This window comes from Salvelinus alpinus, chromosome 4 (assembly GCF_045679555.1).
Source record: "Salvelinus alpinus chromosome 4, SLU_Salpinus.1, whole genome shotgun sequence".
NCBI classification, from domain to species: domain Eukaryota; kingdom Metazoa; phylum Chordata; class Actinopteri; order Salmoniformes; family Salmonidae; genus Salvelinus; species Salvelinus alpinus.
The window spans coordinates 68,537,384-68,564,066 of record NC_092089.1 but is presented as its reverse complement, the minus strand read 5'-3'; the positions used below and the strand labels follow the sequence as shown (position 1 = coordinate 68,564,066).

The window sequence follows — 26,683 nt, the reverse complement described above, 5'->3', positions numbered from 1 at the left end:
AAATAAGCCTCCATATCCATTTGGAGGCTGCTTTTCTGCCGGGAGAGAAAGGAGAGATAGAAAGGAGGGAGAGAAAGGAGAGAGAGAAAGGAGAGAGAGAACGGAGTGATAGAAAGGAGGGAGAGAAAGGAAAGAGAGAAAGGAGAGGGAGAAAGGAGAGAGAGAAAGGAGAGAGAGAAAGGAGGGATAGAAAGAAGAGAGAGAAAGTGGGGAGAGAAAGGAGGGAGAGAAGGGAGAGAGAGAAAGCAGGGAGAGTAAGCAGGGAGCGAAAGGAGGGAGAGAAAGGAGGGAGAGAAAGCAGGGAGAGTAAGCAGGGAGCGAAAGGAGGGAGAGAAAGGAGGGAAAGGAGGGAGAGATGGCAAGGAGAGCAAGGAGAGAGAGAAAGGGATGTTAGGGAGAGTAACAAAAGAAAAGGGCGGGGAACGGAGAAAGAGAGAGGGGAATAAGCTAGCCAGCACAGTGGAAAAAAGGCTGGAAAAGAGGACAAGAACGCAGGAGTGAGACAGACAGAGGCTGTGCCAAGCCTCCCACCTGAGTGTGCACGGCACGGCTGTGTTTTGTGTTTGGGATTTCAGGGAAAAGGAGGAGGAGAAGGAGGGGAGGAGGATGGAGCGTGGGGTGGGCCAGAGAAAGGAAGAGTCTGCTGGCAGCGTTGGTTTCACACACCAGTGATGAAGTGAAGCCCCTCGCAGGAATTCTTTCTGCTGCTGCGTCAGTTTTTTTCTCTGCCCTCGCTTTTCCTTCTTACTCACATCTGGAGCGGAGAGTCACTTCCTCTGTCTGTGCTGCCCAGCGTTGTCTTGTGCTTTAACAGGGCTAGTCCTCTCATCCTCTAGCCCCCCTTCACCTCCTCCTCTGACGACACTCTAGGGAGATACGGAACACACCACGCCAGGGGGACGGGACACTCCCAACACACTCTCAGCACGGGACCGACCAGGGACCCTTTACACCCCCCACCAACACCCCCGACCTACCCTCTGTAATCTACGTCTGACAACAGAGAGGAAGAGAGAGACTGTGGAATCTGGAGAGAACTGCAACCATCAACTGAACTTTCTGTAGGGTGTTTGCCCTTTCCCTTATATGGCAAAACAACTGGAAAAGCATTTGAATTGTCTGATATCTATCCACCACAGCAGGCTGTGCAGCAGGGTTTGTTTGTATGGCTGACTGACTTCTCTTGGTTCTTCTTTCCTGTGTTGTTTGCATGCAGGGCTTTTATTGAGGGGACAGCAGGCAGGAGCATTGCCGGTCTTTGGGGTGAGGCTGCAGGCACTACCCCCAGGGGTGGTTGGCTATACGCATCATTGCTCCCCCCCTCTCTTTCTCTCTCTCTCTATCTCTGTCTGTCTGCCTGAGAGGAACATCCAGCTGTCTGTCTGCCTGAGAGGAACATCCAGCTGTCTGTCTACCTGAGAGGAACATCCGGCTGGCAGCAAACTGCACACAGACACTGAGACAGTTGTTCTCTGTGGGGGAACTAACAACAAGGTGGGCCAGAGTTCAGCAACTGTAGTTCTGGAATCTGGACACAGAGAAATCTGTGGGAGGGATATTGACTCTGACTCTATAACGACAACAATCCTCAAATGCAACAGGATGTGTAACCCAGTAGGACCCTGGAAGGCGTGCCTGTCTTAAATGAGGAGGACTATTGTTGTTGTCCTGTGCCGACCTTACTAATGAGGACGAGGATGCTGGAGAAGCTGTGAACACTCAAGAGGACTGAACAACAAGAGCTCCTGACTGGAGGGTTTCGTGGTGCCATGACACAGGTGTCTGGGACAGACTGTGTGTGTGTCATCTCTGACCGTACACCTTGTTGTGGATTACCCTGTTGGACGGACAGACGCTCCACTGACTGACAGGTGGACAACAACAGCAAAGGTTGTCATGGCGATGGCAGCGTGGTACCACCGTGACATCAGCCGCGTGCATGCGGAGGACTTGCTGGCCCGGGCTGGGAGGGACGGCAGCTTCCTGGTCAGGGACAGTGAGTCTGTGCCTGGAGCCTACGCCCTCTGTCTGCTGTGAGTAGCCTTCCACCACACACACACGCGCGCGCATGCACGCATGCACGCACGCACGCACGCACGCACGCACACAAACATAAAATTCCTTTCCATCTCTGAGTGTGTATGGTCAATATCAACTCAGTGATGCTCACAGTCAGTGGAAAGGGAACTAACCTCACATTCACATGTGCTATAGAGTGTCTCAATGTCGGCATTGTAAATGGATTCAGCAGCCTGTCTCTCTGTCATCTTTATCATTGTCACTCTGAGCTGGGACAGCGGGCAGGGAGAAGGCTGTGGCTCACAGGGCTGCTGGAAGTCTATAGCTCCTGAACCCTCAGGTTGCCCAGTCCCGATACAGCCCAACCAAGCCTGGCCAGTGTCCGTGTAACCCTGGCTTAGGGCTCCCTGTCCCCCCCGCTACTCTCCTCCCCCCTCCCTTCAGTCTTCCCTGGGGCCCCTGGAAGAGGGCGGGAGCTACAGTGACCACACGGCTCTCTGTGCACAGCGGCCCGAGCCAGACACATTCCTGAAAGCTGAGCCCCACTGCTGCTCATGTTGCTCCCACCCCCCTCTCTCTCCCTCTTAGCTGTCTCATTCTCTCTCTCCCTCTTAGCTGTCTCATTCTCTCTCTCCCTCTTAGCTGTCTCATTCTCTTCTCCCTCTCTTTTGCTGTTGTTTTCTATTCTGTGTTTTTTCTGTCCCTCTGTCCCTCTTCCTCCTCTCTACGTTGTATGTAGGCCTAGTGCACACTAATCTAATCTCCACATCAATACAGGTCTGCTGTTTCTTTACATTATTCTCTAACTTCATTACAGGGAAATATGAATTCATTCTAGATGAATGATACCTGTGATTTTCGACCAGGCATCACAAGGCCATGCTTTCAGCAGGGGGCTTTCAACTGGTGTCTTTTCAACAGGGGGGGGGGGGGGGGGGTAGGCATTTACTGTACTGTGTTTAGAGATAAAGTAGAGATAAAAGTTAGCCATCTATTGGATACTTGACACAGACTAGTGGTATGATTTTGCTACCAAATGGTTATTATCGAACATGAAGCCCGCATGCGGGCCAGATGAGTCACTCCCCTCTGGCTAGTTTGTGTAGGTTGTGTAAATAGTGGTGTGTAAAAACGTGAGATGTGTGGGTAGGTTATTTCCATGTAAAGATGAGCACCAACATGTGGCGTTAATAGGATCATGTCAAAATGGGTGTCAAAAGAAAGCTAATTAAGAGTCTATATTTTTTTTAATTTAGGCATATATACATTATACAAGAGTTTTCCATCCTTAGAACATGGAATAAGCATAGGTTTTAATTCCTTGTCAAACAGATGGAAAAGGAGTCTGAGAAAACATCTACCAGAATAAGTCATAAAAGGAATTAGAAATACATCTAAACACAAGAATGCTGAAGTAAAAACCCTGCCAACTAATATCAACACTTATATTTAGGTTAGGAAAATATTTTCTGCTTTCTGTAAGTTGAAGATACATTGCCTTGTGCCTTGAAATTCTGTTACCAAAAACCCCCATATTTTAAAGATATTTTTATGTGGAGGGAGAATAATGAAAGTTCACAGAAGTAACCAGTAAAGGTAAATTAGTTATCAATTAGTTATAGAGTTTTTACCAATATCAATTATGTTAATGAATTGGCAACAGAATTTCAGAAAAATCTGCAACAGAATTTCAGAAAAATCTGCAACAGAATTTCAGAAAAATCTGCAACAGAATTTCAGAAAAATCTGCAACAGAATTTCAGAAAAATCTGCAACAGAATTTCAGAAAAATCTGCAACAGAATTTCTTCCTCCCTTCCACTGTCATGTTGATAACTGTTTTCTTTCACTTTCTGTCATCTGATGGTCAAAGCTAATGTGTCTGGACAACCCCTCCCCTAGGTCTATTTATTTCTGCAACAACATACTAACTCATCACAATTTGTGAGCAAGCTGGTTACAGTGCCTCCTAAAGACATGATTGACATCGGGAAAAGAGGGTGGGCTTGCTGATCAATAGGTGCCTTTCTTTGCGAGGCATTGGAAAACCTCCCTGGTCTTCGTTGTTGAATCTGTGTTTGAAATTCACTGCTCAACTAAGGGACCTTACAGATAATTGTATATGTGGGGTACAGAGATGAGGTAGTCATTCAAAAAATCATGTTTAAACACTATTATTGCACACAGAGTGAGTCCATGCAACTTATTATGTGACTTGTTAAGGACATTTTTACTCCAGAACTTATTTAGGCTTGCCATAACAAAGGGGTTGAATACTTACGTATTTACTCAAGACATTTCACCTTTTCATTTTTTATTAATGTCACGACTTCCACCGAAGGTGGCTCCTCTCCCTGTTCTGCCGGCGCTCGGCGGTCGTCGTCACCGGTCTACTAGCTGTCACCGATTCCTTTTTCTTTTCTGTTGGTTTGGTCTTGATTGTTTTCACCTGTATCTTATTTATTGTTAATTAGGGGCTATTTAAACTCCCAGGTCCCGCCTGCTGTTGTGCGGGCTTATCCTTTATGTCAGTGGTATATTATTGTTTTTGCTTTTACGTGTTGGTTGTCCGTTATTTTCCCTGGTTGAGAGACTATTCGGTTTATTGGTAATTTTGCCTGGTTGTTGGCTGGACGCAGCTGAAATGAACGTATTCATTGAAAGCGCAGCTCTCTGCGCCTGACTCCACACCTACCATTCCTAGCGATCCGTGACAATTAATTTGTAAAAATTTTGAAAATCATAATTCCACTTTGACATTATGGGGTATTGTGTGTAGTCCAGTGACACAAAATCTAAACTTCCCAGTAAAGCAATAAAAACAATCATGCATCCCAGATAAGTGCAAAAAATAGCCAACGTTAACATATGTAGCTTAAGAAACAAGGTTCAATAAATCAATAATTTGCTAGTAACAGATGACATTCATATTCTGACAATCTCTGAAACTCACTTAGATAATACATTTGATGATACAGTGGTAGCAATACATGGTTATAAGATCTACAGAAAAGACCCAAATGCCAAAGGTGGAGGTGTGGCCGTTTTCTATTCAGATACACAGTTCTGTAAGGCTTAGAGAGGATCTCATGTTTGTCACGGATCCCTCCGGAACTGTCATTACTATTCCCATTGATTAGTAATTGTATAAGTGTGCCCTTTGTTCACCATTATTCGGTCGATTATTTTTACAATGTCCGTTGGTCGTGTGAGTACCTGTGCTGTGTTGTTTTGGCTTTCGTGCCGCGCGTATTGCGCAGATGATTACGGGTCTCGTCCGGTGTGGTATCTTTATGTGCTTGTGTATTTATTCGAGGTACTCCTCGCTCTTTTGTTTGGGTCTCAACCCTGTGTTTTGTATACGTCTTTGTTTGGTCTTCGTCCCCGTGCCTTTACATGGCACGCTGTAATTTGGGTAGAAAAAAAACAAAACTATTACGCATTCCTGCGCCTGTCTCCTGAACATTTATACCAGTGTGACAATGTTAAATACTGTTGAAGTAAGATGGCTACAGGTTCATCAGTTACACCTAAAGCCCATTCTGGTGGGAAGCTGCTTTGGATCACCAAGTGCTAACAGTCAGTATCTGGCTAACATGTGTGAAATGCTCGATAACGTATGTGATATCAACAGAGGTATATTTTCTGGGTGATTTAAATATTGACTGGCTTTCATCAGGCTGCCCACTCAAGAAAAATGAAGAAAAATAAATTGTGTATATATGTAGTTTTGTCGATGTAAACAAATCAAAAACAGAAACGTCCCTTTTTCAGGACCCTGTCTTTCAAAGATAATTTGTAAAAATTCCAAATAATTTCACAGATCTTTATTGTAAAGGGTTTAAACACTGTTTCCCATGCTTGTTCAATGAACCATAAACAATTAATAAACATGCACCTGTGGAACGGTCGTTAAGACACTAACAGCTTGCAGACGGCAGGTAATTAAGGTCACAGTTATGAAAACTTAGGACACTAAAGAGGCCTTTCTACTGACTCTGAAAAACACCAAAAGAAAGATTCTCACGGTCCCTGCTCATCTGCGTGAACGTGCCTTAGGCATGCTGCAAGGAGGCATGAGGACTGCAGATATGGAGAGGCATGAGGACTGCAGATACGCCTATGTGCCAAACCCACCGTCGCTGGACCAGACACAACTGGCAAAAAGTGCTCTTCACTGACGAGTCGCGGTCTTGTCTCACCAAAGGTGATGGTCGGATTTGCGTTTATCGTCGAAGGAATGGCGTTACACCGAGGCCTGTACTCTGGAGCGGGATCGATGTGGAGGGTCCATCATGGTCTGGGGCGGTGTGTCACAGCATCATCGGACTGAGCTTGTTGTCATTACAGGCAATCTCAACGCTGAGCGTTACAGGGAAGACATCCTCCTCCCTCATGTGGTACCCTTCTTGAAGGCTCATCCTGACATGACAATGTCACCAGCCATACTGCTCGTTCTGTGCATGATTTCCTGCAAGACAGGAATGTCAGTGTTCTGCCATGACCAGCGAAGAGCCCGGATCTCAATCCCATTGAGCACGTCTGGGACCTGTTGGATCGGAGGGTGAGGGCTAGGGCCATTCCCCCCAGAAATGTCCGGGAACTTGCAGGTGCCTTGGTGGATGAGTGGGGTAACATCTCACAGCAAGAACTGGCAAATCTGGTGCAGTCCATGAGGAGGAGATGCACTGCAATACTTAATGCAGCTGGTGGCCACACCAGATATTGACAGTTTTTTTTTGTTCAGGGACACATTATTCCATTTCTGTTAGTCACATGTCTGTGGAACTTGTTCAGTTTATGTCTCAGTTGTTGAATCTTGTTATGTTCATACAAATATTTGCACATGTTAAGTTTGCTGAAAATAAACGCAATTGACAGTGATGAGTTTAATTTTGTGCCACAAAAGCCAAGTAGATATACATGTTTATAAACACAGGGCCGCTACAATTATTGTTATACAGTGAATTTCGATCTATCCCTTAGGTAGAAAACTTGAAGACGTCATGACGAACTTGCGGGCAAACATTTCTGTGTAGTACAGATCAGGGACCCATGAAAAAAATTATGTTACCGCAATTCCGTTACCGGGTGTAAATCCACTTACTGTGGCTCAATAACCAAAATAGATTTTTTCAGAGTCAAGGTGTCATGTCACCTTCCCATTCTTTCGGTAGACATCTTTTAATCTTAATCTTGAGGAGATATTTAACAGATCTTTTGAAAAACATGGTCACATGAAAAACGGAGGGAGATTTTACCAAAATTATTTTACTAAACGTTGCATATGCACAGTTCTTCCAGTAAATGTTTCTGCAAACTGTTCTGTGTAAATTGTTAAAAGCAGTCATTGTGCATAGAGTTGTATGGTTTGTTTAACTTTGAAATCAAAGGTTTTTGTTTGGCATACATTTTAAGTGAAAAATCTGAGTCTCAGCGCACTTCCGTTTCCATGGAATTGCCTGGTAGTAGTCATGTAGTCCCACGCTGTGCAGTGGACCATGAAGTTGCTATAATAACCATCTAACTGAGTCACACCATCAACAAATTAGCGTCTTGTTTATCTTTAACAAGGGCAGCACATCTGCTCATCCATATTTCATTGTCACTTTAAAGCGTGTTTTGCCTTTGAATGTTTATTTCTGGCCCATGACAGTGGTATAGTAATGTGTAGTGCTGTCTTGGGGTATATAGTACATTTGTAAATGTTATTTTCCCCTTTTCAGGTTCCAACGGCACGTTCACACTTATCGTATTCTTCCTGATGCAGACGGCCTGTTGGCTGTACAGGTGAGTGACCATCATCAGTTTAACTTTCCAAACCCCCCTCACATACACACATGACCTAATCCTGACAGTAACTAGGCTAATACTGTAGCATTTCCTACATGTGCAAGCATGATATTATCCTCTTGTAGCAACCACTTTCGAGAAAGAATGGACAGTACAATACTGTAGTTGTTATCGTTACAAAAGAGGTGTGTTATTGTCTGTTGTAAGGGAAACAGGAAGTGTCTTGTGTTCATATACTAGGCTCATTCTGCCTTAGGCCTTTTTGTTTGAATGGCATCCCTGCCATGCGGCTGCATGCTTGGAGAATGACCGCTGCACAGAGGAGAAATTGTGTGTGTCTCACAGATTCCTGACCTACCCACTCATTGACCAGTGCTCTGAGGAGGATGGGTCTGTTTGTGCTTTGTGTGTGCATGTGCCGTGGACAAGGATGTGTGTGTTGAGGGTTAGTTGGGTGGGGGATCGGGATGGTTCGGATTAGTTTGTGTGTGGCGGTTGTATGGGTGTGTTTTAGATAGTGACTATAGGGGACGACTCCTTTCAAGAGCCGCAGCTCCTGGTCCTAATTATCAGGAATGAGGGAAAAAACACAGTAACAAAAAACATTTGAGGCAGCCCGCAAACCAGCCTGTGCATTCCTTTACCATATCTGGTGCAAAAACAACAGCTCAATAACAATTGTCTCATAGAGACAGTCATTTAATGAGTCTTTGATTTGAAAACACCATGTAAACGTTCTTTTCAGATGAGGGCTGTGCTCCGTGTACTGTATCGCTGCTTCGCTTGTCAGTAAGTCAGTAAAGTCCCCAATAAGCAGTTTGTCTCACTCGCTTTGCTATTAAAAAACATTACCACATAGGGATTGCGTGGTTGCTTTCTTGTTTTTCTGAGGGTGCTATTTTATAGAAGGGATATTTTGAGCTAAAAGACAGGCCGTTTTTGTCTCCCTGAGTCGTTTAGTCTGTATTTTCTTTGTAATCACTTTTCAAGAGTTCCTCGAAAAAATGCATAAACCATTAGAGGAGTCCCTGGCAACTGGGGCAGGTAATGTCTGCCAAAAAGGGTTTTTCAAACCACACAATGAAAACAAACGTTTCTAAAATAAGACGTACAGGAAAGGGGCTTTTAGTTTGCAGTGTTGCTGTGTGCGCCCTTTGGGTCCTGTGTCTGAGAGTGTGTCCGTGGCATCTAATATGTCTATGCCCGCGGTGTGTGTGTGTGTGTGACTGGCACTTAATGTGTTTGTCTATGGCTGTTGAATATGTGTTTCCCCTCCATGTTTACTGTACGTATCTGAGACAGCTGGCTGTTGGAGTGTTTATAGCGGGCAGCGTTTGTGCGTGTGTACGGTAGACTGGCTCAGAACACAGAGGTCGGCTAGTAAACTGCTGGAACACTGTGACTCGTGGCAGCCAACCTTGCCAGTGACCAGAATTTGGGGGGGTTGTTTGTGACATCATCTCCTGTCCTGTGGCTGATTAGCAGTGGTTTCTGCAGCCTGCTTGGCAGTGAGTGTTTGATGTGGTTCTTGTTCTGGCTATGCAAACAGAGGTGAGTGGTTGTGACTTCTGTTTGGCACCTCCAGGGCCTAAGAGACCGCACCTCTACTCCAAGGGATCCTCCTGAGTATATCCAGGTCCATTTTGTTTTGGTGGACACTGTTCGAACAACACATGCGTATCCTGAACAGGTTCATATGGATTTGAGACATTTGTACGGTGTTCCAAGCTTTAGGAACTTTAGAGAAACAGTTTATAAATATTATCTTGATGGACGGTTTGCAGATCATTGTGGCACCAGTTCAGGGAATTTGTTCATCTATCCTGTACATAAAGGAAACTCTCATGAAGATCACCTGTTGTGTAGGTTATGTATCATGTGTTTATGGTATTTTTGACCTTTCTGGGTAACCACAGCCCATGTATGTATAACCACAGTATGTATAACCACAGTGTGTTTCCCCACAGACATCTCAAGGGGTGCAGGTGAACTGTTTCCGTACGCTGGGGGACCTGGTGTTGGGGTACCAGCACCCTCATAAGGGTCTGGTCATCCCCTTGCTGTACCCTGTGGGGAGGGACACAGAGCCTGGTGAGGAGAGCTCAGGTGATGATGAGAAGCAAGGGCTGGTGTGGAGTCCCAGCCCAGCCCCAGTCTCGGTCAGTACACCTCCCCCAGCAGGACCCCCAGTCACCTCATCCCCCCACCTCCTCTTCCTCCACAGGCTGCAGGAGCTCAACACACCCAGGTACACATAAATAGGGAAAAATGTGCAATATTGGTCTGGGGCTATTTAGGGTACTTTAGCACTGTAGTACTTTCCTGTGGCATCTAGGTATCTCCCTTCCTCTTCAGCTTGCCTGTGTGCTGCTTTCAACAAGGCTTACGTTTGCGAACACTCACGAAAAACGTTAGTTCCGTTATTCCGTTAGTTTCATCTACTCTTTCTGGTAAAATGATGGAAAAACCACATAAAATGTAGATTTTTTTACTGTGGTTTCACAGCATGGCAGGTGAGGTGGTTGGGCTGCTCAGTGAGTATCTGTGCAGTGAGCTGCCTCTGGATGTGGAGGGTCTACGTAGAGGAGCAAAAGGCCTACGCCATCTACACCACACCCTGGGCACCGCATGCCAGGGACTCAACAGGTGGGTTTCAGCATTTTGCTACTGCTATTACAGTTAAAGTGTTGTATGTCATTTAGTGTTTGTGATGTGATGGATTTGTTGGGAGAAAATGAAACTGATTGTCTGATCCACAGTGAGATTGATCTGACCATGTCCAGTTTGGAGACGCTGGCCAAAGTGTTTGACCATCCCACCTGCCCTTTAACCTCCACCAAGTCACAGGTACATCCCATCTGTGATATACCCTGTCTGTCCTACCCGGTCTGTTCTTTTTTTTACCCCATTTTCTACCCAATTTCGTGGCATCCAATTGGTAGTTACAGTCTTGTCTCGTCGCTGAAACTCCCGTACGGACTCAGGAGTGGCGAAGGTCGAGAGCCGTGGGTCCTCCGAAACACAACCCAACCAAGACGCACTGCTTCTTGACACAATTCCCACTTAACCCGGAAGCCAGCCGCACCAACGCGTCGGAAGAAACACACCGTGCACCTGGAGACCGTGTCAGCGTGCACTGCGCCCGGCCCGCCACATGAGTCGCTAGTGCGCGATGGGACAAGGACATCCCTGCCGGCCAAACCCTCCTTTAACCCGGACGACGCTGGGCCAATTGTGTGCCGCCCCATGGGTCTCCAGGTCGCGGCCGGCTGCGACAGAGCCTGGACTCGCAGTGCCTTATACCACTGTGCCACTCGGAAGGCCCCTACCCGGTCTGTCCTACCCTGTCTGTCCAACCCTGTCTACTCTACTATGGTCCACAACAGACCCACAAACTAAGAAGACAGGAAATGAATGGAAATCTGATCTGCTACGCCATCTAGTGAACTAATTGAGAAATTACTTTCACAGCGCATCACTGTTAAAAAAGTTTTAAATAAAACACCTCTAAATATGTTCCATTCATGGGGTACAATTCTATATTTATATCTGTATTGCACATAGCACATAGCTACTTAATACAGTATATTACTGTCCCTCCTTTTAGAATATGGGTAGAGGTCCAGACATGGAGTTGGACAGCCTGCTGTGTAAGATCTCTGCCCTGGTCAGCCTGCTGTCCTCCCTGGAGAAGAGGGTATGTACCCCCATACATACACACACACACACACACACACTATCCCCCAATGCAAACCAGTCTGATATTAATTTACTATACAGTCTAAAGCTCTCTATGCTCTTACTGTGCAGGTGCTGAAAGCTCTTCAAGATGCTGTGACCAATCACAACCTGGCTGTGCAGCCTGCCCCTTCCCGTGAGCCCGCCCCTGTCTCAGCTCCAGTCCCAGTCTCTGCTCCATCCCCTGCTTCTGCCCTTGCTCCAGCTCCAGCCCCTTCTCCAGCCCCAGTCCCTGCTCCAGCACTAGTCCCTGTAGCCAAGAACAATGCCAGGCCCATACCTGTCCACTCTTTTCAGGTGACAGAGAGAGACAAAGGGCAGCTCATACTTTTAGGGGGGCATACCAGCTGTTTAATCATATTTTGATAATTTTTGTGGTACAATATTGTATATCTTGCATCATCTTTGTGTGTGTGTGTGTCTAGATTAAGATGGTGCGTTACGGCAGACAGACAGTGTCAGTGGACTTGGACACAGGAGTGCTGCTGTTTGACAGGAAGGCCGGGTCATTCGGAGCGGAGACAGTCTCACACGACCGGAGTAAGAGAATAACATCAACATCTGACATTACTTGACCGAGTTCGATGAAGAAGCATTCAATGATCCTAACGATTCCCCTCTTTTTCCTTGCGTGCGCACGTGTCAGTTCTGCAGCTAGTCAAGTTCCAGAGCAGTCCAGCCAAGCTGCGCATGGTAGTGGACAGTCATCACAGCACCCCACGAGAGCTCATGTTTGAGAGTGCAAGGGTACATACAGGTCTACATTCATCTGTGTATGTTGCCACCCATTGGATTCCATTGTAGTTTTTATATTGACTGAGAACACTCTCTCTTCCCTCCAGAAACGGGAGGCGTTCTGCCAGCTGCTACAGCTGATGAAGACCAGACACTCCCATCTGAGCGAACCTGACGTCATCTCTGTGTTTGTGGGCAGCTGGAATATGGGTAACTATGACATCAATAGAACCTCACTGTCCTAGAGTAATATGTCTTCCGCTGTTACTGTCTGACATCAGTACTTTTACTGGTATGGCTACGGTTATTACAGGGTTATTACAGGGTTATTACACTAGAAAGCCACAATTTTCTTGTTAGAAACACCCTTTTTTTATTTGAAGCACTAGATGGTGGTCTATACTGAGTTGGACCCTCACTAATGATCTTAATGGTTGTGTGTCCAGGTGGCTCCCCTCCCCCTCGCAGTCTGCAGTCCTGGGTGACGTGCTGTGGTCTGGGGCGAACCCCAGATGAGTCCACAGCTCTGCTGCCTCATGACATCTACGCCCTGGGTACCCAGGAGAACTCTCAGGGGGAGAAGGAGTGGACCGAGCACGTTAAGGCTACCCTACACAGCTACACTCATATAGAGTACAAACAGGTGAGCATCAGTTTTTCCTCTATTGTCCTCCATTTAACTATAAAAAAAAATTGGGACAGAGACAATGTACAACAAAAACATAGAACACGGAGAAAGGAAATGTTGCACCAGATTTAGCAAACAGCTCATTTCCATCTGTTGTCCCCAGTCCTCTTTCTCCATCTCTCTCTGCTTATTTTTCTCCATCTCCATGTCCCTCTTTTCCTCCATCTCTACTGTATGTGTCGCTCTTTCGCTGTCTTTCTATCTCTGTCTCTTTCTTTCTGTCCCTATACCTTATTGGCCCTTTCTCCCAGCTTTCAGTGTCTCTGATTGTCATTATGCCCTTGCTCACCTTATAGGATATCTGTTTGATATACTTTTTCTTTTACCATTCATCCTGAAGCAATGAGAGCTGTTTATCTCTCTGTGACAGTTACTTTACACGCTCTTTGTATTTGCACAAAGAGGTAATAGAAAAGAGTGTATAAACCAATGACTTATATAAACCCTGGATTGCGAATGCTATGTATTGGCCAATGAGAGGATTTGAAACCACCATATTGGCACTCCCTAGGAGAGAGGGTTCTCCATAGGAATGAATGGAATTCTACAGTATTTCAATGAAATGTTTTAAGAACAAAATGACATCGATTTCAGTATTTTGTTGTTGTAGTGGGGACAGTAACATTCAGACTTTCAAAAAGTATGCTTTAAGGAAAATAATTGTATATATTTTACACTTTTTATTTGTATGTTTAGCTCACATAATATAATGAAAAAGTGTGCATTAATGTGTCTGTAATGGAATAAACGTGGCAAAAACTATGCATTTCTATAGCTTCCCCCCCAAAAATGTACAACAGTGGAGGAGTGCCAAGATGGGGGTGCGGTGGCTTCAAAATAGCTTCCCCTGTTTGTCATCTAGTGTATATATAAATCGTTGGTATAAACTGGAAGTTAAGGTTTATTGCTCATCCATTTACCTGATACTTACTGGAGTTAGCCTAGCAATAAAATGTCTAAAAACGATTGCTTATGTCTATGATTATGATACTTCCATGAAAAATCAAGATATATATGTTATCATTACTTTAGCTTTTTTCAATCAGCAGTACTGTAGGCCTATGTCTTGATTGCTCTGTTATAGTGTTCTGTGGTTATGTGTCCTGCAGGTGGCAGTACAGTCGCTGTGGAACATGAGGCTAGCAGTGTTCGTGAAGCCGGAGCACGAGAGTCGCATCAGTCATGTAAACACAGCCAGTGTGAAGACTGGCCTGGGGAACACACTGGGTATGATACCAGGCCCCTACTTGGGTCATCTATGGGTCGGCTACCCATAACACCACACCCTCCTCCTCGTCTCAGAAATGAATGCGTAGTATACACATACCAGTGGAGACTGCTGAGGGGAGGACGGCTCATAGTGATGGATGGAATGGAGTCAATAGAATGTCAAGGAAACAACATGTTTGATACCATTCCATTGACTCTATTCCAGGCATTATGAGCCGTCCTCCCGTCAGCAGCCTCCACGGACACATACTGTATCTTTGGCATAGCCTACAGCCAAAGACACGTGTCAAACTCATTCCACGGAGGGCCTACGGGTTTTTTGCTCCTCCCTTGTACTTGACTGATGAATTAAAGTCACTAATTAGTAAATAACTCCCCTCACATGGTTGTCTAGGTCTTAATTGGGAGGAAAAAACAAAAAGCTGCAGACACTCGGCCCTCCATGGAATGAGTTTGACACCCCTGATCTGTGATATCAGAGCACGATTAACAGGAATGAGATGTTGTCTTTTATTAACTAAATGAGGTTAACCTTTAAATGTCAAATCTGTTTGTTTCCAGGAAATAAAGGTGCTGTTGGGGTTTCCTTACTCTTCAACAGTACTTCTTTTGGATTTGTCAACTGCCATCTGACCTCTGGCAGTGAGAAAGTAGTCAGGTATGTACATATTGTATACACCAGTGGAGGCTACTGAGGGGAGGACGGCTCATAATAATGGCCGAAACCGAGTGAATGGCATCAAACTATGTGTTTGATGCATTTGATACCGTTCCGCTAATTCCGCTCCAGCCATTACCACGAGTCCGTCCTCCCCAATTGAGGTGCCACCAACCTCCTGTGGTATACACAACTGTATACACACCTATTTCCAATGGACGGTATATCATTTGGGTGTTAGTTGACAGATAAAACATTAGGGTAATGTTCAACACAACTATCATCAGATTGATGTACACTCTGTCCTTTCTATATAAGGACATGCCAGGGCTGTAGAGTGTATACGTTTCCAATGTATGTACGCAGCGTGTCTATGTGTGTGAGTTGATGTTGTCCCTCCCTGTGCTTGTGGTCCTGTCAGGAGGAACCAGAACTGTGCGGACATCCTCAGACTGTTGTCCCTGGGTGACCGGCAGCTCAGTGCCTTTGACGTCAGCCTGCGCTTCACACATCTCTTCTGGTGTGGAGACCTCAACTACAGACTAGATCTGGACGTACAGGTCAGACAAGCCCTGTCTCCTCTCCGCTCTCTGTTTCGTTGTTCCCCAGCAAATAGATCAGATGTAGTGTAACCCGAAATCAAGAATCTCCATAGACCCAGAGCCGTACCTTGAATCCTCTCATACTGAATCGCTATTGCTTTACAGGACATTCTGAAACATGTTTCCAAGCGGGAGTTTGATGAGCTCATGTGTGCTGACCAGCTGACACGAGAACGACACAAGAGGAAGGCCTTCCTCAATTTCAGTGAGTAGCATCCTACTGACGTCATGTCAAACTGTATGTTCCTGTGCGGGTGAAAATACCTGTTATTTATTCTTGTCAATAATTTCTCCTCTTCGTTGCTTTTGTCTCGGAATCTACCCCTTCTCTCTCCCTTTCTCTCTCTTTGTCCTGGTTAAGAGGAAGAGAAGATTGCGTTTCCGCCCACCTATCGGTACGAGAGGGGGTCCAGGGACAGTTACCTGTGGCAGAAGTACAAGACCTCTGGCGTGAGTCTATCTCCTTGTGACACTATCTGACACAACCTCTCAAAGCTACATTGTGTCCAAATCAGCGTGTTGTCTGAATTACATTCAAGCAGTAAGTGATGAATAATCCACACAAAGCATCATTTGTGAGCCTTGTGAAAGCAGTCAGTAAATAAGGGAATTGCATAATGCTAGGTTGGAAACCTTCGCCTTTGCAACTAGTGTAACTTGCCCCCCTAAACATTCTACACAAATAAGTATAGCTCACGACTGGATTTACTGTATGTGTAACCCAATCAGTCTCTATTGGGGTCACAAGGGGTGGATGCTTTGACGGCAGCTGTCATCATGACTACTAAAACTACCTCACAGAGTGAAATGGCTTGTATGATTGGAATGCAGTGTTCCCTACATTATATAATACCATTTTTCTAAATCAATTCTATGTTCAATATGTCCGCATCGAACACACACAAACACACAATAAATATAGCCATTCTTCTATTCTGTGTCTACAGGTGCGTGTCAATGTGCCATCATGGTGTGACCGGATTCTGTGGAAGTCTTACTCAGAGACACATATCACCTGCAACTCCTATGGTGGGTTTAGGTTTACGACATGGATGATTTTGATGGGGCTGGGGGCCACAAAAAAACGGAACTCATCATGAGGGGCCGCAGTGGCTCATGGGTCTGCGTACCCCCCCAACCCCATCCCCTTGTGAGAAAGCATTTTAGCGGCCCCACTCATGACAGCGATGACCGATATTTACATTTTAATGTTAATTTCCTGCAATTCTACTCATTTTGCCACAGGGTGCAGGCAAATGTTTGCAGTTTATGTGATAACTGATGATCAATGGGCCCCACCTCGGTCAGTAATTGGACCATGCTTACTACAAGTTTAGATAGCTGGCCGCTAGACTAACTTACCAATCGTTTTAAAAAATGCTGACGTGCTAATTGAGTGACTGCTGATGCACATTTCTAAATTGCACCATTACTCTAACTCTCAACAGAAAGTTGAGACCCCGATTGAGTTCCAACAAAAAACAAATATATATATATAATTTATTTAATAAATAGTATTTTTGTTATTATTATTATTGGGCCACAGGCCTACAAAAGGGCGGCTGTGGGCAGCTAGTTGCCCATCCCTGGTTTAGGACATAAACTCAGCAAAAAAAGAAACGTCTCTTTTTCAGGACCCTGTCTTTAAAGATAATTCGTAAAAATCCAAATAACTTCACAGATCTTCATTATAAGGGGTTTAAACACTGTTTCCCAAGCTTGTTCAATTAACCATAAACAATGAATGAACATACCTGTGGAACGGTCGTTAAGACACTAACAGCTTACAGACGGTAGGCAATTAAGGTCACAGTTATGGAAACTTAGGACGCTAAAGAGGCCTTTCTACTGACTCTGAAAAACACCAAAAGAAAGATGCCCAGGGTCCCTGTTCATCTGCGAGAACGTGCCTTAGGCATGCTGCAAGGAGGCATGAGGACTGCAGATGTGGCCAGGGCAATAAATTGCAATGTCCGTACTGTGAGACGCCTAAGACAGCGCTACAGGGAGACAGGACGGACAGCTTATCGTCCTCGCAGTGGCAGACCACGTGTAACAACACCTGGTCTGCCACTGCGGGGAAGACATCCTCCTCCCTCATGTGGTACCCTTCCTGCAGGCTCATCCTGACATGACACTCCAGCATGACAATGTCCCCAGCCATACTGCTCGTTCTGTGCATAATTTCCTGCAATACAGGAATGTCAGTGTTCTGCCATGGCCAGCGAAGAGCCCGGATCTCAATCCCATTGAGCACGTCTGGGACCTGTTGGATCAGAGAGTGAGGGCCAGGGCCATTCCCCCCAGACATGTCCGGGATCTTGCAGGTGCCTTGGTGGAAGAGTGGGGTAACATCTCACAGCAAGAACTGGCAAATCTAGTGCAGTCCATGAGGAGGAGATGCACTGCAGTACTTAATGCAGCTGGTGTCCACACCAGATATTGACTGTTACTTTTGATTTTGACCCACCCTTTGTTCAGGGACACATTATTCCATTTCTGTTAGTCACATGTCTGTGGAACTCAGTTTGACGTCTCAGTTGTTGAATCTTACGTTCATACAAATATTTACACACATTAAGTTTGCTGAAAATAAACGCAGTTGACAGTGAGAGGACGTTTCTTTTTTTGCTGAGTTTATTTTTTGTTGGCTCGTAACATTATATTCAGACATAGTGCCTTCGGAAAGTATTCAGACCCCTTGACTTTTTCCACATTTTGTTACATTACAGCCTTATTCTAAAATGGATTAAAGAAATAAAAATCATCAGCAATACCACTTGATGAAAAAGCTAAATCTGTTTTTTAGAAATGTTTGCTCATTTATAAAAAAAAAAAAAAAAAAAATACCTTATTTCCTTAAGTATTCAGACCCTTTGCTATGAGATTCGAAATTGAGCTCAGGTACATCCTGTTTTCATTGATCATCCTTGAGATGTTTCTACAACTTGATTGGATTCCACCTGTGGTAAATTAAATTGATTGAACATAATTTGGAAAGGCACACACCTGTTTATATAAGGTCCCACAGTGCTTGTCAGAGCAAAAGCCAAGCCATGAGGTCGAAGGAACACAGGATTGTGTCAAGGCACAGATCTGGGGAAGGGTAACAAAACATTTCTGCAGCATTGAAGGTCCCCAAGAACACAGTGGCTTCCATCATTCTTAAATGGAAGAAGTTTGGAACCACCAAGACTCTTCCTAGAGCTGGCCGCCCGGGCCAAACTGAGCATTTGGGGGAGAAGGGCCTTGGTCAGGGAGGTGACTTGGTCACCTGACAGAACTCTTGAGTTCCTCTGTGGAGATGGGAGAACCTTCCAGAAGGGCAACCATCTCTGCAGCACCACCAATCAAGCCTTTATGGTAGAGTGGCCAGACGGAAGCCACTCCTCAGTAAAAGGTACATGACAGCCCGCTTGGAATTTGCCAAAAGGCACCTAAAGACTCAGAGCATGAGAAACAAGATTCTCTGGTCTGATGAAACCAAGATTGAACTCTTTGGCCTGAATGCCAAGCATAACTTCTAGAAGAAACCTGGCACCATCCCTACGGTGAAGCATGGTGGTGGCAGCATTATTCTATGGGGATGTTTTTTAGTGGCAGGGACTGGGAGACTAGTCAGGATTGAGGCAAATATGAATGGAGCAAAGTACAGAGATCCTTGGTGAAAACCTGCTCCAGAGCGCTGAAGACCTCAGAATGGGCCGAAGGTTCACCTTCCAACAGGACAACGACCTTAAGCACACAGTCAAGACAACGCAGGAGTGACTTCGGGACAAGTTTCTAAATGTCCTTGAGTGGCCCAGCCAGAGCCCGGACTTGAACCCAATCGAACTTCTCTGGAGAGACCTGAAAATAGCTGTGCAGCAACGCTCCCCATCCAACCTGACAGAGCTTGAGAGGATCTGCAGAGAAGAATTGGAGAAACTCCTCAAATATAGGTGTGCCAAGCTTGTAGCGTCATACCCAAGAAGACTCGAGGCTGTAGTCGCTGCCAAAGGTGCTTCAACAAAGTACTGAATAAATGGTCTGAATACTTTTATTTTTAATAAATTAGCAAACATTTCTAAAATCCTGTTTTTGCTTAGTCATTATGGGGTGTTGTGTGTAGATTGAGGGGAAAAAAACAATTAAATACATTTTAAAATAAGGCTGTAACCATAACAAAATGTGGAAAAAGTCTAGGGGCCTGAATTCTTTTGACCTCCTTCAGCAAATACTCCCCATACAGCATACTCCATCATAGCCATTAAAGGATCATTACTTTAGTCTATGCCACAGGTTTTGATTGAGGTTGAATAGCATAGAGTGCTGAAGTGATCATTAGTGACATAAGAATGCTTGTATGATGGTGCAGTTAACAGAATAAGGATAATGGATACGGTTGTATCATTATGACTGAGATCTCTCTGTCTCCAGGTTGTACAGATGACATCTTCACCAGCGACCACTCGCCTGTTTTTGCCACATTCCATGTAGGGGTGACATCACAGTTCATTTCCAAAACAGGTGATTGTGGTTATTTTGACATAAGAATTTTGATTAATATACGTCGTATAATATAACTGTGATACTTGCTTGTGAGCCTCGATTTCTTTGCACTACAAAACAGACCCAAACTCTAGCATGGAGAGGGCCTGGATGGAGTTGGAAGGTGTTGAGGCCATTGTGAAGACGGCCAGCAAAGCCAAGTTCTTCATTGAGTTTCACTCATCCTGCCTTGAAGGTGCTTTGTCCTTAACCCTTTCTCATCTAGTTCATCTATAGTTCTATAATATACTCTGTGACTTATGTGATGAATAATTTAAGTCGATATCTGTCTTGAGCAGAGATCCGCCGTTCCGTAGAGAATGACTCACAGAGCTGTGATGTGCCTGGCTTCCTCAAACTGGGCTGGTCCCCCAAGCAGCTGCCCAAGGTAAATACATCAATCTGGAGCTAGATGAGCAAACTCATACCAAAGACGCATAGCTAACCTGTTTGTGTGTGTGTGTCTACATATCATAGCTTCTCCCGATCCTCTCAGACATGGAGTACCTTCAGGATCAGCACCTCCTGCTGTCTGTCAAGTCATGTGACGGATTTGAGTCATACGGTTGGTCATTACTCCTTCCCTTCCTGTTCGTAACCACCACCATTCACTATTTCCCCTCTCATCAGTCACTTAGTCAATCAATGCCCCTTGACCCTAGTCATTGAGATGTTTAGATTTTTTGAAGTGTATTTTAGGCACAGATCAAAGACCAGTGTACAGTCTTCAAATCTTAACTATTAGGAGAGAAAAAAGGTAAACTTACCAGAGATCGGTGTCTAGGCCGGGATCAGTGTCCACTCCATTGTTGATCCTACTGTTGACTCTGTAGGTGAGTGCTGTGTGGCGCTGCGCTCCCTTATCGGCGCGGCAGAGCAGTTTGAGACGTTTCTGACCCACCGGGGCGAGGAGATGGGCTCCATACGTGGGCGGGTCAGGGTCCACGTGCCCAAGGACCGGCGAGGAACACGGGAGAAGATCTACGGTGGGTTCGCCTGGCTGCCCTCCCGCCAACCTCATCACTGTCCTCCTCTCCTTCCTCTGCTCGCACTATCACTTCCCGCTGGGCTTCTGTTGCGACAGTCCATATGCCCTCTGGTTCTCCTGTGTATTTCTCATTGCTTCCTCTATTTGGTTCCTGATTGATCCAAGGCTTGGCTTTCTCTCTCTGTGGTCTCTGCCCTGGCTTCCTCTTTTGGCTCCTCGCTGACTGACCCTGACCAGATGCATCCTGAGACATTCAAAGGACACACAGTGTGAGTGGGTGCCATTTGCCCTATAGGTCAGGCATTATGCATTGCCATGACAACACACATGAACACTGCCACCACACGCCAGGGGCAGCCTTTACCCCAGACAACACAGGACATATGGAGAAGACATTAGTTAGATGGTGTCCAGTAAACATCTGTTTTGTCTTTTTCAGAATGGTTCTGCTTTGAGAAGGATGAGAAGGCTCTGGTGGGGGGATGCTTGTCTCCTCCTTCCACTCAGGCACCTATCAGCCGGTGAGGATCTTTTTGGTGTTTTTCAAGTCACTCATTGTAAAACCAGCCAACATACATTGTCAGCATATGATTCCGAGATATGATTAGTGATGGGAGATTATAGTATAGTTTGTCATTTAGCCTACTTTCATTATTATCTGTCCACCCATTTCAGATCCTCACCGCCTCCACCCAAGCCGGCCCCTAGCAGTTACACAAACCCTGCCTACTTCATATTTGAAGGTGTGTCTGTCCTGGGAAGAGTAGAGGAGTCTCCACCCCCTTGCAGGGACCCTCAGGTGGTCTGGGCCGGCGACTCCGCGCTGCAGTTACCCAAACTCTTCGGGGGGCGTGGCTGTGACAGGAAGTCCCCTCGCAGGTCTGACTTCACTGAAATCGAGATTCCAGGGATCCTGCCCCACTATCCTTCCACCAATGACCATCATCCACCCCAGACCAACTCCTCCTATCAGCTCTTCCCATCAAAGGACCCATCGCCAATCCCCCCTGCCCCAAGCCCCACCTCTCACTATCATGAACAACCCATACAACCACGACCAAGCAAAAAAAATGTTGTCCAGGACTCCATCCTGCCTGCCAAGAACCTGAGGAACATGTACATGAACCACTCCGCCATCATCAGAGAGACCCCCAGGAGAGAACAGCCTAGGGTGCACCAACAGGAACAAGCCATCCCTGTACGGAGCAGCAAACTCCCAGCCTTCTACCCATATGTGTCCACCTGTGTACCCCACACCCAGGCCTCAGCACCGTGGGTGGTGGAGCAGCCAGTTGGGCCCCTTGGGGACCACTCCCTCACAGCCCTGCAGATAGCCAAGTCACTCAGCGAGGTAGACTTCTTCCCAGTGGACCTTGAAGCTCCATCTACCCCATGCCAGAGACCGGCCCAGAGGAATGACCTGGCCATGGCGGCAGAAAGAGGCTACTGCTGGGAGAAAGAGGTGGGTAGATATAAAATGTTTCTTTTATTTTTTTATTTCCCCTTTATTTAACCAGGTAGGCCAGTTGAGAACAAGTTCTCATTTACAACTGCGACCTGGCCAAGATAAAGCAAAGCAGTGCGACAAAAACAACAGAGAGTTACACATGGGATAAACAAACGTACAGTCAATAACACAATAGAACAAATTTAAATCTATATACAGTGTGTGCAAATGTAGTAAGATTAGGGAGGTAAGGCAATAAACAGGCCATAGTGGTGAAATAATTACAATTTAGCATTAACACGAGTGATAGATGTGCAGAAGCTGACGTGCAAGTAGAGATACTGGGGTGCAAAAGAGCAAAAATAAAAAACAATATGGGGATGAGGTAGTTGGGTGGGCTATTTACAGATGGGCTGTGTACAGGTGCAGTGATCGGTAAGCTGCTCTGACAGCTGATGCTTAAAGTTAGTGAGGGATTTATAAGTCTCCAGCTTCAGTGATTTTTGCAATTCATTCCAGTCATTGGCAGCAGAGAACTGGAAGGAAAGGAGGCCAAATGAGGAGTTGGCTTTGGGGATGACCAGTGAAATATACCTGCTGGAGCGAGTGCTACGGGTGGGTGCTGCTATGGTGACCAATGAGCTGAGATAAGGCAGGGCCTTACCTAGCAAAGACTTATAGATGACCTGGAGCCAGTGGGTTTGGCGACGAATATGAAGCAAGGGCCAGCCAACGAGAGCATAAAGGTCGCAGTGGTGGGTAGTATATGGGGCTTTGGTGACAAAACGGATGGCACTGTGATAGACTACATCTAATTTGCTGAGTAGAGTGTTGGAGGCTATTTTGTAAATGACATTGCCGAAGTCAAGAATCTGTAGGATAGTCAGTTTTACGAGGGTATGTTTAGCAGCATGAGTGAAGGGGGCTTTGATGCAAAATAGGAAGCCGATTCTGGATTTAATTTTGGATTGAAGATGCTTAATGTGAGTCTGGAAGGAGAGTTTACAGTCTAACCAGACACCTAGGTATTTGTAGTTGTCCACATATTCTAAGTCAAAACCGTCCAGAGTAGTGATGCTGGGGTGGGTGCAGGCAGCGATCGGTTTAAAAGTATGCATTTAGTTTTACTAGCATTTAAGAGCAGTTGGAGGCCACGGAAGGAGTGTTGTATGGCATTGAAGCTCATCTGGAGGTTAGTTAACACAGTGTCCAAAGAAGGGACAGAAATATACAGAATGGTGTCATCTGCATAGAAGTGGGTCAGAGAATCACCAGCAGCAAGAGCGACATCATTGATGTATACAGAGAAAAGAGTCGGCCAGAGAATTGAACCCTGTGGCACCCCCATAGAGACTGCCAGAGGTCCGGACAAAAGGCCCTCCGATTTGACACACTGAACTCTATCCGAGAAGTAGTTGGTGAACCAGGCGAGGCAGTCATTTGAGAAACCAAGGCTGTTGAGTCTGCCGATATGAATGCAGTGACTGACAGAGTCGAAAGCCTTGGCCAGGTCGATGAATACGGCTGCACAGTACTGTCTTTTATCTATGGCAGTTACGATATCGTTTAGGACCTTGAGCGTGGCTGAGGTGCATCCATGACCACCCCGAAACCAGACTGCATAGCGGAGAAGGTACGATGGGTTTCGAAATGGTCGGTGATCTGTTTGTTAACTTGGCTTTCGAAGACTTTAGAAAGGCAGAGCAGGATGGATATAGGTCTATAACAGTTTGGGTCTAGAGTGTCTCCCCCTTTGAAGAGGGGGATGACAGTGGCAGCTTTCCAATCTTTAGGGATCTCAGACGATACGAAAGAGAGGTTGAACATGGTAGTAATAGGGGTTGCAACAATTGCGGTGGATAATTTTAGAAAGAGAGGGTCCAGATTGTCTAGCCCAGCTGATTTGTAGGGGTCCAGATTTTGTAGCTCTTTCAGAACATCGGCAATCTGGATTTGGGTGAAGGAGAAGCGGGGGGGGGGGGGGGGGGGCTTGGGTAAGTTGCAGCGGGGGGTGTGGAGCTGTTGGCCGGGGTAGGAGTAGCCAGGTAGAAAGCATGGCCAGCCGTAGAAAAATGCTTATTGAAATTCTCAATTGTCGTGGATTTTTCGGTGGTGACAGTGTTTCCTAGCCTCAGTGCAGTGGGCAGCTGGGAGGAGGAGTTCTTATTCTCCATGGACTTTAGTGTCCCAAATCTTTTGGGAATTTGTGCTACAGGATGCAAATTTCTGTTTGAAAAAGCTAGCCTTTGCTTTCCTAACTGACTGTGTATATTGGTTCCTAACTTCCCTGAAAAGTTGCATATCGCGGGGGCTATTCGATGCTAATGCAGAACGCCACAGGATGTTTTTGTGCTGGTCAAAGGCAGTCAAGTCTGGAGTGAACCAAGGGCTATATCTGTTCTTATTTCTACATTTTTTTAATGGGGAATGCTTATTTAAGATGGTGAGGAAAGCACTTTTAAAGAATAACCAGGCATCCTCTACTGATGGGATGAGGTCAATATCCTTCCAGGATACCCGGGCCAGGTTGATTAGAAAGGCCTGCTCGCTGAAGTGTTTTAGGGAGCGTTTGACAGTGATGAGGGATGGTCGTTGAACCACGGGCCCATTACGGAAGCAGGCAATGTGGCAGTGATCGCTGAGATCCTGGTTGAAGACAGCAGAGTTATATTTAGAGGGGAGGTTGGTCAGGATGATATCTATGAAGGTGCCCGTGTTTACGGATTTGGGGTTGTACCTGGTAGGTTCCTTGATAATTTGTGTGAGATTGAGGGAATCTATCTAAGTTTGTAGGTGCCTAGTAATGGGCCCAGACCTAAGGCTTTATCATTCAGTTTTTTGACTAGACATTTGTTTTGGTGTTTGATACAGGTCCTATATGGAGCTCCAGAGACGGTGCGAGAACTACTCAGCACCCTGGGTCTACAGAAGTACACTCTGGGACTCAGCCTCAACGGCTGGGACGACCTGGACTACTTCAGGTGAGAGGAGGAATAACGGTGGATGGAACCTGATTTGTTTGGTCTCGGTGGTCTAAGTCAGTCAGGGATACCTAAATTACCTTTGCTCTCTCCACAGTGGCATCACAGAGGAGGACCTGCGTGCAGCCGGAGTGTCGAACCCGTCGCATCGCCGGAGGATCCTGGAGAACCTACCCAGGATCTGGGATTCACTATAGACCTACTCACGTTGTTTGAGTTCTCAAACGGAACTTAATGGACATCGGTGACTGATGCCTGCCCTAATGGACTACTCGTCCTCTCTTCCACTCACGTCCGTTTATATACAGTAAAAAATAGTTTCTGGTAAGCAAACACACAGACATGGTGCGTGTCCCATGAAATCCTCATCTCATATCTGTTTCCATTCACACGTCCACATTATAATGCTCAAACATTTTTTTATATCCAATTTTAGATCCACATAGCTAAATATTGATTTTATGTCTCCCCAGCAGTCACCAGACGAGTGTTTACTGAGCATTCACACGCTTCACCTCCTCCCCTGCCCTTTCCACTGCTCTGCCGTTTATATAGAACAGCTTGTAAAATCACTCAATAAGGGCCGTGGAGGATGAAATGTACAGCTGTACATATTTACCAGTGCACATTTTAACATGGCCTGGAAAGTTAATAATAAGGTCTCGCTTTCTGTTTACTGTCCGATGGTATTATTATCTTGTCACTGTGGTGTAGCTGTTAGTGATAAGAGGGGAATCCAGTGGGAGGAAAATGCGAACCCTGGGCCCGTTTATTTACATTCTTACTATTACATTGTATATGTTTTTCTATTCTCTCCCTTGTCCCATAACTCTCGTGCGCTCACGAGATAATAAAGTGGCACCCACCCATTTAACATGAACATCACAGTCACTTAATCAATGCTTCTGTGAACTTAGCTTTCTTTTTTTACTGCCTTTTTAAACCGTTATTGTATAAAACTAACTGTTGACATATGTGGGTTCTTAGACACTGCTACTGTGTGAAGATTGAGGGCCTGAAACTTGTGCTTGACGCCTGTGGTTCCTTTCCTGTGGTTCTTTGCCAGTGGTGCTACTTTGGTCATCTGAGTTTTAGATATGCATTTAACTGTGGATCATAGAAGTTTACTACTTTATTTTCTGAAGGTTGTTGAATTAAGGTAATGAAGTATTACATGCAGGTGATGTTACATTTATTCAACCAAATGGGACACGACGTGAATAAAACAATGTTGTGTCAACATTATGAAATAAACTCTAGATATTTATTAGGACA

The 26,683-nt window shown here is 45.6% G+C and overlaps 1 protein-coding gene across 1 annotated transcript; it reads left to right on the top strand.

Moving 5' to 3' along the window:
* Nucleotides 1–26,683, top strand: LOC139574248 (phosphatidylinositol 3,4,5-trisphosphate 5-phosphatase 2B-like). The gene is made up of 26 exons (XM_071398646.1): nt 1–2,033; nt 7,745–7,808; nt 9,779–10,059; nt 10,317–10,457; nt 10,571–10,658; nt 11,419–11,508; nt 11,622–11,846; nt 11,975–12,089; nt 12,196–12,296; nt 12,392–12,494; nt 12,731–12,927; nt 14,082–14,199; nt 14,764–14,860; nt 15,282–15,420; nt 15,568–15,667; nt 15,824–15,912; nt 16,410–16,491; nt 19,882–19,971; nt 20,075–20,188; nt 20,292–20,380; nt 20,470–20,557; nt 20,826–20,978; nt 21,420–21,501; nt 21,656–22,442; nt 25,299–25,408; nt 25,506–26,683. The coding sequence occupies exons 1-26, from the start codon at nt 1,897–1,899 to the stop codon at nt 25,603–25,605; spliced, it is 3,780 nt and encodes a 1,259-aa protein (XP_071254747.1). The 5' UTR covers nt 1–1,896; the 3' UTR covers nt 25,606–26,683.

What these genes read in the sequence shown, in the direction of transcription:
- LOC139574248 (XM_071398646.1), top strand. Translation starts at nt 1,897, where the DNA reads ATGGCGATGGCAGCGTGGTACCACCGTGACATCAGCCGCGTGCATGCG. An exon ending in TACCTGTCCACTCTTTTCAG is followed by an intron (nt 11,847 to 11,974) that starts GTGACAGAGAGA and finishes GTGTGTGTCTAG; the next exon opens with ATTAAGATGGTGCGTTACGG. An exon ending in AGAAGTACAAGACCTCTGGC is followed by an intron (nt 15,913 to 16,409) that starts GTGAGTCTATCT and finishes CTGTGTCTACAG; the next exon opens with GTGCGTGTCAATGTGCCATC.